At 40.7% G+C, this 14,767-nt stretch overlaps 1 protein-coding gene across 7 annotated transcripts in view; it reads right to left on the bottom strand.

Moving 5' to 3' along the window:
* The window catches only part of akap9 (A kinase (PRKA) anchor protein 9), a 70,958-nt gene that overhangs the window by 35,913 nt on the left and 20,278 nt on the right, over window positions 1–14,767 (bottom strand). For all 7 annotated transcript variants that reach the window (XM_042434600.1, XM_042434603.1, XM_042434601.1 and 4 more), the window contains 13 exons: window positions 14,133–14,288; window positions 13,794–13,991; window positions 10,792–13,659; window positions 9,238–9,318; window positions 8,159–8,306; window positions 7,890–7,960; window positions 7,669–7,789; window positions 7,322–7,419; window positions 7,133–7,235; window positions 6,396–6,630; window positions 3,606–3,666; window positions 2,353–2,640; window positions 1,857–2,135 (listed from right to left, as the gene is read on the bottom strand). In XM_042434600.1, the coding sequence (XP_042290534.1) occupies window positions 1,857–2,135; window positions 2,353–2,640; window positions 3,606–3,666; window positions 6,396–6,630; window positions 7,133–7,235; window positions 7,322–7,419; window positions 7,669–7,789; window positions 7,890–7,960; window positions 8,159–8,306; window positions 9,238–9,318; window positions 10,792–13,659; window positions 13,794–13,991; window positions 14,133–14,288 (4,707 nt within the window). The remainder of the gene's footprint in view (window positions 1–1,856; window positions 2,136–2,352; window positions 2,641–3,605; window positions 3,667–6,395; window positions 6,631–7,132; window positions 7,236–7,321; window positions 7,420–7,668; window positions 7,790–7,889; window positions 7,961–8,158; window positions 8,307–9,237; window positions 9,319–10,791; window positions 13,660–13,793; window positions 13,992–14,132; window positions 14,289–14,767) is intronic.

Below are 14,767 nucleotides of genomic sequence, written 5' to 3'. Positions count from 1 at the left end.
GATGCTTAGCCATTGTGCCATTAGCTCTTTGTTGTTGTTTTAACTGCATACTTTTCTAATGCAGCTGGCTTGCTACACTAGCAGAGTGAAGGCTCTGTGAATATGGCTTGTGCTCACATCTACCCTGTGCCCTTATCCCTTTTTTAGGTTCATATTGTAGTACACAATTACATGTAGTTGTTTTCTTCACAAAATTCAATGAGATGCTGAGACATATATCAAAAGAAAAGTTTTCTTACACTTCTTAAAATCAAGAGAGCCTCGCAACCCCTGTGAGGCTTTGGTAACCCGTAATGGGAGTCGGAACCCCTAGGTTGGGAACCAATACACTCCAGCAAAATACTACACTTGTGAACATGTTTTTGAGACAGAAATGTTTAATAAATCATCAGAGGTAATTATTTAATAAGAAGAATAATAGCACTTGTTAACTTGCAGTAATTTTTGAGTGCATGGTTTGTGGTGATATTGCACGAGATTGCATAATACTGACATATTTATTTTGTATCCACCCCAATTTAAATATGGAACAAACAAAAAGCTCTTGTATTGAACTGCTGATGTCAAACATCAGTTTTTTTTTCTGTTTTAAAAATGTTTAGTCTCTTGTTTTTTTTAGCTTGTTACATAAACTTAAGATGCCAAATCTACAACGTCAAAATTTAAACTGTAGAGCTGCTTCATCTAGATCTTAAAGAGTCTAGAGAATGTAAACAATTCGCCTAAAAGATAAGCTATAAAAGTCTGGTTTCTACAGTGTATCATCTACATCAAAGTTCACAGTTTTCTATGTATCATCTCTGAACATTTCTGGCCAAGTTTGTTTTTACAGAAATTAAACAACTTCAAACATTTTTCTCATCATCAAAACTCATCTGACCCAATTACTGAAGTTATAGAACTTTTTTTTTTTTTTTTTAACTAGATGATCATCACTGAAACACCACTTACAGTGTGTTGGAGCAACTCATCTAACAAAGAACACTGAACCTGACAGCCACTGCTATCACACAGTTAAAGCCTAATCATGCAATAAATGGTTAGTGAAAGCCTAGCAGGCCCGGCCAGGGATTAGCTCTTCAAGGCATGAGGAGTGCTATTAAAAAAATCCCAATTCAACATGAGGAAACCAGTGCATGAACAGAGGATAGATGAAAGTATGTCAACATAATTAGACGCTAAAATATTCTTCTTTGACAGCAGTAAATAAACAAATATGGTCAAATTATTAAGATATGTTTTCTTCTGATATTGGTTATAGTTGTTTTGGTGTATGCTAGCCCCTTACATCATTAATAAAAGACTCCAGTCATAAGTTTATTGTATTATAAAGTATAATAAAGTATAGAACAGTAAAAGGATTCTGTACTGTTTTTTAAAGAGTGTGATAGTATGTATATGTAGGTGTGTGTATCTTGTTTTACATGTTTCTGTGCTACTTCTGGTATGAAAAGTGCAGGTGAGAGAGTTGCACATATTTGAATTAGCTGTTTGTATGTTTTTTGTTGAAAATAGCTTAAAAGGGGATTTTACTAACTTCCCACTCTGCCTATAGTGCATGAACGTTGCTGAAAAGTACACGTTAAAAACAGCTTCAACCAGATTATTGATAGTTCTGCACATAGACAAATATTTTAACCAATTTCAGTTCAAGCATAATCAGTGATACAGTATTTAGAGTGAATCCGATCATTACAATGCCTGCATTGCGACACAGTTCATCTGAAAATTAATGACGCAGCAGTAATGAATTCTCTCCACTGAAATTACTGAAAACTGTGAAGGGTGGCGAAGCGGAGTGTAAATCAACACATTAACTGTGATTCAGGCGCAACAGCCCAGCTAGCGACACTGACCTGCTCAGGTCCTGATTCCGTTTTCAGCAGCTCCTCCTTTAGTTTTTGGATCTCTGCGTTCCTCTCCTCCAGCTCCCTCTCCAGTTGCTCCCTCTCCACCTCCTTCAGCCAGGCGCCTGTGGTGTGAGAAACTCTGGGAGCCCGTTCCTCGTTCTCCCTCTCCTCCACCTCCTCTTCGTCTGACTGGGTCTGCATGGAGGTGTTCGTTTGGCCGACACGCTTGTTGAGTCGGGCCAGCTCAGTCTGCTGCGCAAACTCCACTGACATCTGAACGATGGCCTGTCAGAAAATACGAATCCAAACAAAGTGTCATATGACTTGATATGACATAGAGACAAAGAGTGTTATGGGCAATTTAGGAGTCAAACTTTAAAGAATAACTCTTGTCATTGTGTTTCTCCATTCAGATTTTTTTAAGATATGGATAAAATGATCTACTGTAACCTGAAAACTAGACACAAGAGTTGTATGAAAACACAATTAAATGGCCACCTACCTTGGCAACTTCCTCCTCCACTCTCTCCCAGTGTTGTTTCTCTTCCAGCACGAACTGCCCAGCAACGTTGGAGCTGTCAAAAGAGCTTCCTCTTTTCCTCTCCTGCTCTTTTTCTTCTCTCAGTCTCCTCAGCTCGCTACTGTGCTGCTCTTTGAGAGCAGCTACTTCTTGGACATACTTGTGGTAGAGGGCTTTCCTCAGTACCTGCAGCTGTGCTGTCAGGCCTGCAGAACTGGCAGGCCAGCGCAACTCAACACCTCCCTCTGACAATTCCTCCACACCAAGGTCCTGCTCAGAGAGAAGAGTGTAGAAATAAGAAGGAGATGGTTAGACAGAAAAGCTACAAGTAATGCTGCACATTAAAAGTGATGTACAAGATAACAGTGTCTTAAAATGAGGCAGACAACAAGAAAATGTTCCCCAAGACTGTTCCTGAAATAAACAGGTCCTCTTTACTTTAGCTAAACCCCGCCCAATCTTTAGCCACTGATAAATACACCATTTTGTTCTCCACAACCCTCCCAGGGAAGATAAAGCGATAAAGAGTTGTCTTGCATTACATTACAGCTACATTTTCCCCTGACACACTACCACTCTTGTCTTGTGATGAATCCCTGACTTGTCTATTTTACAGTCATTCAGCTTCTTCAGTACCACTCGCCTCAAGCTCAATATTTCCAAACCAAACATACAACATCTGAAAGTGTATCATGCCCAGTTCTTTTCGGTTTCTCTCCGGTTGTTCCTCCTGTGCTTCTGTCAATCTTCTCCTCTCTTATCTTCCTCTCTATCTCTGCATGAGGATGTAAGAGCCACGAGCGAGCACGAGCTGTGGTAGTTTTGAGGTTGGACTGAGCGTGAATGACAAAACTGAGACAGGATGGAAAGTTGGGAGTGATGTGAGTGAGGGATGGCTCAAATGGAGTGCAGTTCATTCACGCAAGACAGAATCCTCCTTTCATGCAGCCACCATGACCAGAGAACGTCCGCTTGGTTCAGGAGTAACACGCTATAAAGGCGGGTTATGTAACGTCCAACCCTTTTAATCATTAGATATAAGACCATTCATACTGCTGCTTCTGGGGCAAAGCTGGGGATTTAGGCCATGTTTTAGCCTTAAGGCTGCAACCGCCTCCCTCCTATCCACCCTCACTGCCATAGCGTCTTAATGCATGTGCACATTTCAGCCCGTAGTAAGATGTGATGCATGTGACACGGAAGATTTAGATGAGGGCAAAATGCAGCAGCCAAACCTTTAGTTGCTCTCTGAGCTCCTCATTCTTCTCTGAGCTGGACTCTTGAACACCGGCCAGGCTGAAAAAAGAAACAATGCAATGTAAAAATTAATTGTCCTAAAATCCTGAATAGGAGATTTCTTTTCCAAAATTATTTACCTGGTTGCTGTAAGTGTTTTATTGCTATTTCACAGGTAAGTGCAGTGTCAGTGTAAATAGTTAAAATGTACGCATAAGGATCAGGAAGCAGGTTACTGTCTGAAATTCTAGTAAAGCTGCACCTATTAGTTGATTAATCGATCAACAGAAAATTAATCACACACTATTTCAATAATCGATTCATTGTTTTAAGTCATTTTTAAAAAAATGAATGCTACAATTCTCTAGTTCCAGCTTCATATTTTCTGGTTCTTTAGTCCTCTATGATAGTAAACTAAATACCTTTGGATAGTAGACTGTTGGTCTGGACAAAACAAGACATCTTAGGTTGCATCTTGGGCTTTGGTAAACCGTAATCAACATTTTTTTTAACCATTTTCTGACATTTTTTAGACCAAACGACATTGATTAATAGAGAAAATAATAATCATTATTCATCAACAATGAAAAATAATCAGTAGTTGCAGCCCTACATACTAGATTGCCATTAACAACAAATTCTACAGCAATATGATGGAGATTATCCTATGTACTTTCAAATCAATCAAGTAAAAAAATCAAGTAGCAAAACTTGCTAAGCTAACATGCTTTCTAGTTGCAAGAATACAAGTATGACCCTGGCCTTACAGTATATACATTTTTCAAATGAACCTGATAAAACACTTGAGCTAGTTGATTTTTGCCATAATCACAAAAAAATGTATAAATGTAACCATTTGCCACTAATGAGGCACATAAGACACATCACATGACAGCAGATAAAAATTTAGGACTAAAATACAATTTAAAACTAATATGAACAACACAAACTGAAGTGATAATAAAAGCAAAGACACTGCCCTTCAAAATATATGGTCATTAGTCTTGAAAAGTACAGGAGTAATAATATTTACCAAATCAAACAGTGGAGGGCAGTAGCATCTCAGTTTTCAGTAAACTGAATGTAGGAATATTACTACTGTGATTCTCTTGAGCCACAAGGAAGAGCTCACTTAGAATAATATAGTTTGGATAGGATATATTTTTATATGTGTGCATAAACAGTCAGTATGTCAGAAATATAGGTGGTCTCCTCAAACATTCCTCAATATAGTAACTGTTAAAACTCCTGTACAGGCTCACATTTTATTCTGTGTCATCTGCCATTCAGGCGTGGATTATATGTGGGTGATACAGAAGATCATGTGCACCTCTAACACTTCAACAAATACCTAATACATTTCAGTGTGGGCCTGAATTTTTTTCAGAAAACTCTTTTCAATGTAACAAATTGAGTGAGTAATGCCTACAAGGTCACATTGATCTTGTTTCCTACACAGCACTTCAGTGATCACCTCTCTCAGGAAGCCATCTGGAATGGCTGAAAATGTACTTTGATAGGTTAGTGGGCTAACAAAAGGCATGAATAATGCTTTCAACAACATAGTGAATATTTCATTAGTTGAGGTTTTGTTGTCAACTGAACTGGTTCAGGTTGCTTCCATGTGCAACACAAAATGTGCAGAACAGCTTCTATTAGGAGTAAGGCATGTCAGACTTTTCTTTAGACTTTCTTTCTTCAGACTCATTTATTATATCAATCCATCAAAATTCAACTATCAAAATGAGTTCCTCTGATGAAAAGTGTACTTTATATGGGAGAGAGTTATGCCACCTGACCAATGAGAGGCTGCATGAATCCATTAATGGTGCTATTTAAATGTTAAACACCCAGTACTGCCTTTGATTTACTGTATATCATAATATACTTGTTCCAAACCGCTATCAAGCCTGAGATAAGCTAATAGATTTTTGTTTACTTACAACTTCAGAAACTGATGGTGTCACATTTGCCTCAGCAACCTCCCCTGACAATCCCTCCACATCCCATTCTGTGTCTAACTAACCTGTTGTCACTTCCCCAGCGGCTCTCTCCCTCTCTCTCCCTGCAGGTGTTCTGGAGTCAGAGCAGGACCACACCAGCTGCACCTCCACCATCACCATAATCAAGCCCTCTAGAAATACTCAGCTCTTGTTGTTGCCTGTTATCATTAGGCTGATGCTGTTTCTCCTCTCCCCTGCAGTTCTGCCTGCTCTGACTCTGGTCCGTGTCTCCTGTCCCTCGTTGTGTCAGCCCTGCTTCCCTGCCCTGGAACCCTGCTCTTCTCAGCTACCTTAGATCCCACTCCAGACCTTCTTACCTCAGCCCCTAACTCCCCTTGCCCCAGCCTCAGTTCCTGGCTTCCAGCCACCCACCCAAGCCTCAGCGCTGGTTTTCAGCTGTCAGCCCAAGCTTTCCTTGGCCTGCACCCCATCTTCCCTGTGCCCTTCAATCTTATTTACCTTATTCCTGTCTCCTCTTCTGAGTCTACAATTGGGCTCACCTGTTCAGCCCCGCACAACAGATGGCTATTGTGGAGCACATTTTAAGAGCCCCTAAAAATTTTTCTGAGTTCACAAGTTTTGAAATTCAACTGTGAATTGAGTTGAGTTTAAAATTCAGAAAATGTATTTATAAATAACCTGTGTTTAACATTCCTTTTATGAAAGTGTCTGTGTGAGGAGAGTTTGCTGTACATATGCATTTGCTTACATCTGAAAACATGAAAATATACTCCATATATGTAAAAATGAAGAATTAATAGTCATGTGTTTTCACAGTGTCATCACCTGTAGTGGGTCTGAGTGCCTGTGACCTCCTGCAGTCGCTGCTGCAGCATGAAGAGCTCGGTGGCGTATCGCTCCTCTGTCTCTGCAGTCTGCTGCTGGTAGTGGGCTCTGAGAAGCTCCATCTCTTGTCTGTGACTCTCCTCTAACTGCAGCTGCTTCTCCTGCGCCTCGGCCCTCAGCATCTGTAATTCCTTGGAAGGGGAGGTAGATGGTGCAGCGGCCCGCTCCTCTGGATCTAACCGATGGAGAGGTGAAATGTGAAATCCAATATGCAATTGGACAGATTAGAATCAATTACATTAAAGTTTAATGTTTCCTCTGGAGAAAATGGGTCACTGCAGTGGCAAATGACCATATTAATTGGTTGATAAATGCTAGATGAATAATGGCTGAAAAGCAGGGCAGGGTCACTATTTTATATTTCTTTGTAGATGACCTACAGACATTTAATCACAAAACACACACTGGCAAAAGCTCAGGGTGTGTGGCCTATATCTGGCATGCCAGTAATCAGTGAGGTTTAACTGTGACCTCCAGTACACCTGGAAAATCCTTAAAGCCTACAGCTACAGAATACAGAGAACAGACAGAATATTCAATAAACCCAAATAAAAGATTAAACATCTTACCATCTTATTACACCGCTCTGTGTTTAGCCTCTGTGATGTGACATAAGTACTCGACCTATTTGCTTTTTATTTTATCTCAGCAAGGGGAAGCCGAGTTTAACTCTTTACCTTTGCTTGAGAGGCTTAAGTTGGCAACTTGTACACGCAGGTCAGAGATCTCCTTCTCACTGCTGCTCCTCAGTTCATCGAATGCCATCTGCAGCTCCATCATCTAATAAACCAACAGATTTGTTAGTGTGTTTCTGTTGGCACTGTAATCCTCTTTGTTCCTCTAACAAACTAAGTATCTATCTTTACCTTGTTCCCATCAGCTCTCAATAGAGCCTGGAGCTGTGACAGTCGATGATGTTCCTGCTCAATCCTCCCCTTCATCTGCTGAAGATCTCTGTAGAGCTCTACAAAGAGAATGCAACATGTTTTTTTAATTAAATTTGACTGATCTCAACGGAGTAAGTGGATGATTGTAAATGAGTATGTGTAAATGTGTTGCCAAGTTTGAATAAACAGAGATAGATATTTAAGCACTTGTAAGTATGAAGTGAATTCAATATAGCCCACAATGTTACCTTCAACAGAAATATGTGTTAAATTATTTGTAATACTTGTTTTAAACTGTAATTTAATTTCTTTATTAGATAAATTACCTCTGGCCTCCAGTACAGTGGAGGTGGCTTCACCAGTTTCTAGTCTTTCCATTGAAGTGGGCGGTCGTTCCTCCGCATCAACACACTCCAAGAACTCTTTACCAAACATCTTTCGGAAAGACTGAAGACAGAACAGAAACATAGTTACACTCTGTGGTACCTTGGCAATGCATATTAATAATCTACTAAACTACCCACTACAACTTGTCTTTAATATTTACCTGAATGATCTCACTACATTCTTCCGACACAGCTTGTAACATGTTCTGGTATCTGGAGATTTTTGGCTCATCTGTGAAACATAAGCAGAAAGTTGGACAATTTACTGAAATGTTTAAAATGTTTCTCACAAACACAACTATAACCAACAAAGGGCATAAATAACACTGGATACGTCATCCAACCAGAAACCTGTCCTGTTTTGATTTGTCAAGAATGATAAATCAAGTCACAGATGCACACAAAGGCAACAAACTACACATCAGCTCACCCTGGTCACAGTGATCTTTCACATTCTGCAGTTTCAGCTCCAGAGTGTGTGTGCGGGCGTCCGTCTCCTCATGCAGCAGCTCCAGCTGGGCGGCGTGGATCTGAGACATGCTGATGCGCTGCGCCTCCATCCGCAGCCTGCACTCACCCTTGACACAGGAAGAAGTTATCATCCCATTAACGCGGGTGGAATAATCCACACAGGAATATGCCTTTCCATTTATATAATCTGATTTCACATAGTCATGTTTGTCTTAATATTCCCAAAAATGGTCGACATGAAAACAGTAAATGACACTGATTAAAAAAAGAAAATGCTGCTGAGCCTGATAAAAAAAAGGTGTACAAAGTATAAGATACGTGTCAATTATAAATTATCACTAATTACATTATGCAGCATGCATAACTACCATGCAGCATGGTAAATCCATTTGCTAATCAGGGGAGATAAATGATTAAATAACATAATTCCACCAATCCTATTTCTATGACAGTATTGGCACAAGCCATCTGTGTTCAGGAAAAGAGGTCTGCTATTATCACTTCTGTCACAGAGAACAAAAGGCAAGGAGAGGCCGCTTTCTCTCTTGCATTATGCATTAGTATAAATTCGTTAAGGTTACACAATTATGAAATTGCAATTCCGTCACCTTTGATGTCAGATGGTTTTAAGTGCACTCTACATTTTAATTAGGCTGTATTTAAAAGGTTTTGTTATGATACATCCGCAGTACATCCAACAAAGGAACTGCAGAGAGTCCTTTCAAACATGTAGCCAATCAGATGTTTCTGCTTAAAACATGCAGATAAGGGACGATAAGTGACTAACAAACAGATGGCGGCTGTGTTATGATGTGCCGATGCCACACGCACACCAACAACAAAAGCAGAAATACTTCTATTATGAAAATGATACAGGTTTACTAAGAAATTGACTGTTTCAGCACTAAACTCACGCCACATTTACTGTATTTCATCTGTAAGAGCATCTATTTATTGATCTTTATACTGTATGATGTATCAAAGCAACAACTGACACTTTAAACCAAAGGGCAGGATGTGAGCTTAAGTGACATTTACATGCTCAGTAGTCGCTCCCTCTTCTTCTGCTCCCTCACACACGACAGGCTTTGTTTGGTGGCTCGTCCCATGTCTGCTCACCTGATAAACAAGCAGAAGAAAACAATATACTTTTTATGATTGTCTAAAATATTACCCCAGTACAAATGCAGACAAGTAAGACATTGATGGACAGAAAGACAAGATGCAGCATTATGGATCACTTCCTGAGAGGGAACAGAGAGCAATTGCATAGTAAAAGCAACTTCTTAGTTAAAATATCCACTATAATTCACAGTGAAATGACTGAGCATCACCTATTTTGCCTTTATTTGAATTCTAGTTCTTTCTTTAGAGTGTTGTTTATTATCTTTGTTAAAAGTTTTCCATTATGTACTGTATGTTTGTCTATACACAGAACCTCATTTAAAAAATCCTGCTTTCTTGTGTTTTCATGTGCACAAATGTATAGATTTAAACAAAGATCAATAATATATATAATAAAACATGTTTTCCAGTGCCAAGTACTGTGTGAGGTTATTTAGTATCATAACTAAATTTTGCAACCATTTTAAAATACTTTGACATTGCAGGTGTGTTGTTGGACAGATAAATCATGTATTGAAAATGTGATTCTGGACCACATTTGGTGTTCCAACCCAGGAGGTGGAAAAACAACATGAAACACAGACATGAAATGGCAGACAGACGCTGTACACTCTCTTTTGCCTTGTGTAATTGAGACACAGCCTGAAGTGACACAGACACAGAAGTGACTGGGGTAAAATGGTGTCTCACCTCAAACCCTTTACTCCCTGCAGGATGGAAAGAAACTAGAATGTACACATTTCTACACAACGGCAACGATTCATAACTATCAGAAGACTGGGTGATTGTTTTTAAAAAAATATATATTTTTCAGTCCTTTTCAAAACCAACATCGAATTCAGTTTGAGGATGAGCAGCATCAAATAAAAGCAGACTATAAATATTGTATAAATCCCCTTTAAAAGTAGAAATGAGCAGAATATTGATGGAGTCTTCACACATCACTGTTATATGCAGGCTGCACTGTGTAGGAATGTTGTCTTTTACATTATTTTTCCCACAATAAGCACACTCAATGTCGTTGAATGGTCAGCACAAACGTAAAAAAGCATGTCTATATCTTTGAAAACAACAGTCCGACTGTGCTGCTACCTTAGAGAGCAAGCCTGCAGACACTCGACAATCGGCAATCATGAGTGTTAGTCACTGGAGAGAAAACATTTCAATGCTGAAATGCCTCCGTTATATTCTCTTCAATATTAAAATCTGATCTAGCTATGAATGTAGTCCATGTATTGTTGATAAAGCTGATAACAATATTAAACATCACAGCATTAGTTGTCAAAATGATATACTTGAAGCATACAATTTCAACTGCGCTTTCTTTTGACACGCACGGTTTTTGAAAAGCCCTTTAATCATTGAATCAAACATGCAATTTAATCAGACTTTTAAAAAAAAGGCAGAGAAAAGGCAGCGGAGCTATTTTACAAGAAAGTGGTGCAGTAGATGCATGTGAGTTCTTACCTGCTTGTTGACGTGGTCTCTCGCTCCGTCTCCCTGGTACCCGTCAGCAGAGTCCTCCTTACTGCCCCTCTCTTGTGAACATGACATAACCTGTCTCTCCATCTGAGGCTGCATCTCCTGCTCTGCGGCACTTGTAGCTCTCTCTTCCTCCACCGCTGCCTCCTCTTCCTCCTCCCTTTGTTTTTCTTCTCTGCTGTCTGAGAGAGCAGTGCCCAGTTTGCGCTCCTGCTTCGACCTCTGCCGTCTCTTGCGCCTGCTTGACCCTGAGGCTGTGGACTTTTGCGGGGAGGATTGTCCTTCAACAGGTACCTCCCCCAAGGACTGGACAGCTGCTGCTGGAGATGGAATCGGTGAAAGCTTCTGGAGCTCCACGGTCTGCCGGATGCTGTCTCTCTCGGCTTCGGCTGCCTGTAAGAGGGACTGAAGAGCCTCTATTTCCCTTTGCAGAGATTGAATCTGAAGGTGATGATCTTCAAAAGAAAGAACTGAAGCAACTGGCTCAACAGCTTGCTCCTCTTGCTCGAGCTTAGCTTTTCTCTGGGCATCCTGCCCTCTCGTCTGCTTTCTTATAATCTCTTGCTTCTTTTTCAGTTCTTTCCCAAGGCTTTCATTCTGGGCGATGACCTTGGCATTTTCTTGTCTCACTTTCATCAGGTCTTCTTCCAGCTGTCCCACTTTGCTCTCTGTAGACGTCAGTTGCTCTGTAACTTCGGAAAGCCTCCCGGCCAGGCTTTCCTTCTCACTCAACGTAACATTAAGCTTCTCCATTAGCTCAGTAGTATCTTTTTCTATCACAGCTTTACTATCTGTGTGCATTTCCTCCATTTTGATATCCTTGCTGCTCTCCTCCACCTCCCGAATCTGTGACTGAAGGCTGGCAATTTTCGCCTCGAATTCAAGTGTCTCCTTCAACGTCCTCTCCTCTAACTGTGTCTTTGCCTCAATGAGACATGTGTATTCCTCTTTCAGCTCCTGATAATTTACTTCGAAATTCTTTTCAGCAAAAGAGAAAGTATTCCTCTGCTTTTCAATTTCATCGCTAAGCTCAGCTACTTGTTGCTGTATTTGATTGTTCTCTGCTGTGAGTGTCTCAATTTTTAGAATTTTTGAGTCCAACTCCTCTTTCAAAGTGTTATTAGATTCTGTCAGTGTCTCCTTTTCCCGTTCCTCCTCTTTCCATTTTTTCTCCCAACTCTGTTCTTTCTCTTTTGCCTGATTTTCAAGCACCTCCGTCTTTTTTAGTAATGTCTGGATTTCGTTCTCCATTCTAACTCGTTCTTCTCCTCCTCTTCTCAGTTCCTCAAGCTCCACCTGAAGTTCCTGAAGCTGCTGGACGAGCTCATCCGCTTTGGAGCTGTTCAAAGCTAGCTTTAGATCTTCTTTCAGGCCAAGAATTTGGTGCAAAAGATCATCTCGCTCTGTGGCAAAACTTGCCTTCTCTCTTTGTAACAAGCGCAGTTCTTCTTCGTAACGAATGCGCAGCTCATCCAAAGCTCTCTCATGTTTGATAGCAGCTTCATTGAGAAGGTTTTCTGTGTTTAGGAAACTCTCTCTCTGTAGTTCTTCTCTAAGATGGGTCAGCTCTTCCTCATGGCTAAACAGAAGCTGAGTCCTCAGTCGTTCCAGCTCTGCTTCCTGCGACTCCGCCATGCGGTCAAGCACAGCATCCTTCTCCCTCTCCAGCATCTCCAACTTGATCTTGTAATTGGTTATTTCGGATTCGTGTTTCGTCTCTGCCTCTAGTGCAGCTTCCTGAGCAGCAGCCAGTTGGCACTTCAGACTGTCAGTGGTTTCCTGAAGGCGCTGCAGTTCACCTTGTTGGCTTTCCTGAGAGGTAAGACTGCGGGAGACCAGCTCCGCTTTTTCATTAGCAGAACGGAGATCTTGAAGAAGATCCTCAACCTTCACCTGCAGGTTGACCTTTTCTTGGGTGACTTGGGTAAGCTCATGCGTGGCTTTATTGTGCATTGCTTGGAATTGCTCTAATGTCTCTTGAAGCTCTCTAATTCTAGCATTGAGAGTGTCCACCTCAGCAGCACTATCAGTGGAGCTTTGTGCTTTTAGAAGCTCAAGCTCAGCACGATGTTGCTCAGTCATTTGCTCCACTTTCGCAGCATGACGCAAATTAAGCTCCTGCTTCATCTGGACTATTTGCTGGCCGTACATCTCGTCCAGCTCTGCCCTGAGAACTTCAAGCTTCCTCTCAGTCTCTTGCTGCATTTTTTGGATGGTGTCACTCTCAGATAGGCTGCCCTTGTGATAGCGCTTCTGCAGGTCTTCTACTGTGCCCATGAGCTGCATGATTTCATTAGATGACATTCGCTCCTTTTGTTTAGAAGTTGCAAGTTCACCTTTGCAGCTTTCTAACTCTGTTCGCTCTTTCTCCAATTCTAATTTACAACTCTCCATTTCACTTTTACAGCTTTCCAACTCATCCAGGCATTTTTCAAGCTCGGATTCTTTTGCAGCCATTCGCTGCTGGAGGTCATGTAGGTGATTTTCAGTGGAGTCCAGCTCATCCTCAAGCTGGGTTATAGAGCAGTCGCGGTCTGAAACGCATCTTTCCAGCGCTACTATCCTCAGGTCTTTGTCATTTAACTGTTCTATAGTATTCTCATCTGTAGTCTTTCCCACATGAGCAAGTTCATCTCTGAGCAGTGTCAATGACCGCTCATGTTCTGTGATTATTGCAGTTTGCTCTGAAATTAACTGATTTTTCTCTTTCATTGTTTGTGCAAAAGATGCCTCCTTTTTTCTCAATTCTGTCAGGGACTGCTCCTGACTCAAAATAATCTTTTCATGTTCAGCAATCACGAGGTCCTTCTCGTTTATCCTTTGCATAAATGATTCCTCTGATCTTCTTCCAGACTGCGAAGACAAAACAAGTATTAGAAATACAGGAGTAACATTGAAAACTTGCTGTTTGACCACTTGAATGACACACAATATGTCTAAATTATATTTGTGACAATTTAGTATGAACACAGCAGGCAACTTCTCACCATCTCCATCTCACTGAGCTTGTGCTGGAGCTGGCTGATGTGCTCCAGCTGCTCACTGTTCCTCTCCTGGTTCTTTTTGACCTCAGTGTTCATTTCCTCCTGCAGCTGTTGGTACTGCATGAGCTGCTGCCTGGCTTGCAGAAGATCAGCTGCTGTGCTGCTGTGACTGGTGTTCCTTAACGTCTCGCCTGCCTGCAGCTGTAAATGTCAGATCAGCAGGTGGTAAAGTTACAGAAAAATTAAGGTAAAAAACAGCTCCTATTAATAATATGATACACAAATGAATAACATGAGGTAGTGGAAAACAATAATTATGTAAATAACATAAAGAGATCCCACCTGCTGGAACTGAATATGCAGTTTCTGACTTTGCTCTGTCAGCTCCAGGAATTCTTTCATGATCTCGTCTTTCTCTTCACGAGCCTGCTGAAGATTAGCTGTGAGCTGGGTGATGATGCCATCTCGCTGCTTTAGAGCAGCCTCAAAGTCCTGCAGCTATAAAAGTGAAATGTAGTTGAGTAAAATGATCTCATATACAGCTCAAGTATTAATGGCGAGATAGAACAGAGAAGAGAGAGGTGGACAAGACAGAGCTTTCAAAAAGTAGTGAAGGAAACATACTTGCAAGGCTGAATATAGGTGTTTTGGAAGAGTAAATCCTTATAGTGGAGGAATAAAATAGTTCTCACTTTTATCACTTCAACCATAAACTAGTTGAGTCAATGTAAATAGAAATTTGGAGCAACAAGTCTATTTTCATGATGGGAAAATCCTTTTAAATGTATGACAATGTTGTGGCACCGGTAGTATTATACCCATTTATCAGCGACCAAATGAAAACAAACTGGAAGATACATTCATGTGCAAAAATGTCAGCCATCTATGGGCAAAAAAGGTTAAAATTACAGAAGAGAATCACTTATAATTGTAAATCTGATAAATTTGGCACAAGGAAGCTGCTCAATTCACACTAA

This window comes from Thunnus maccoyii, chromosome 15 (assembly GCF_910596095.1).
Source record: "Thunnus maccoyii chromosome 15, fThuMac1.1, whole genome shotgun sequence".
In the NCBI taxonomy this organism is placed as follows: Eukaryota; Metazoa; Chordata; class Actinopteri; order Scombriformes; family Scombridae; genus Thunnus; species Thunnus maccoyii.
Note: the sequence above shows the minus strand (reverse complement) of the source record. Positions and strands in the feature narration are given on the sequence as shown.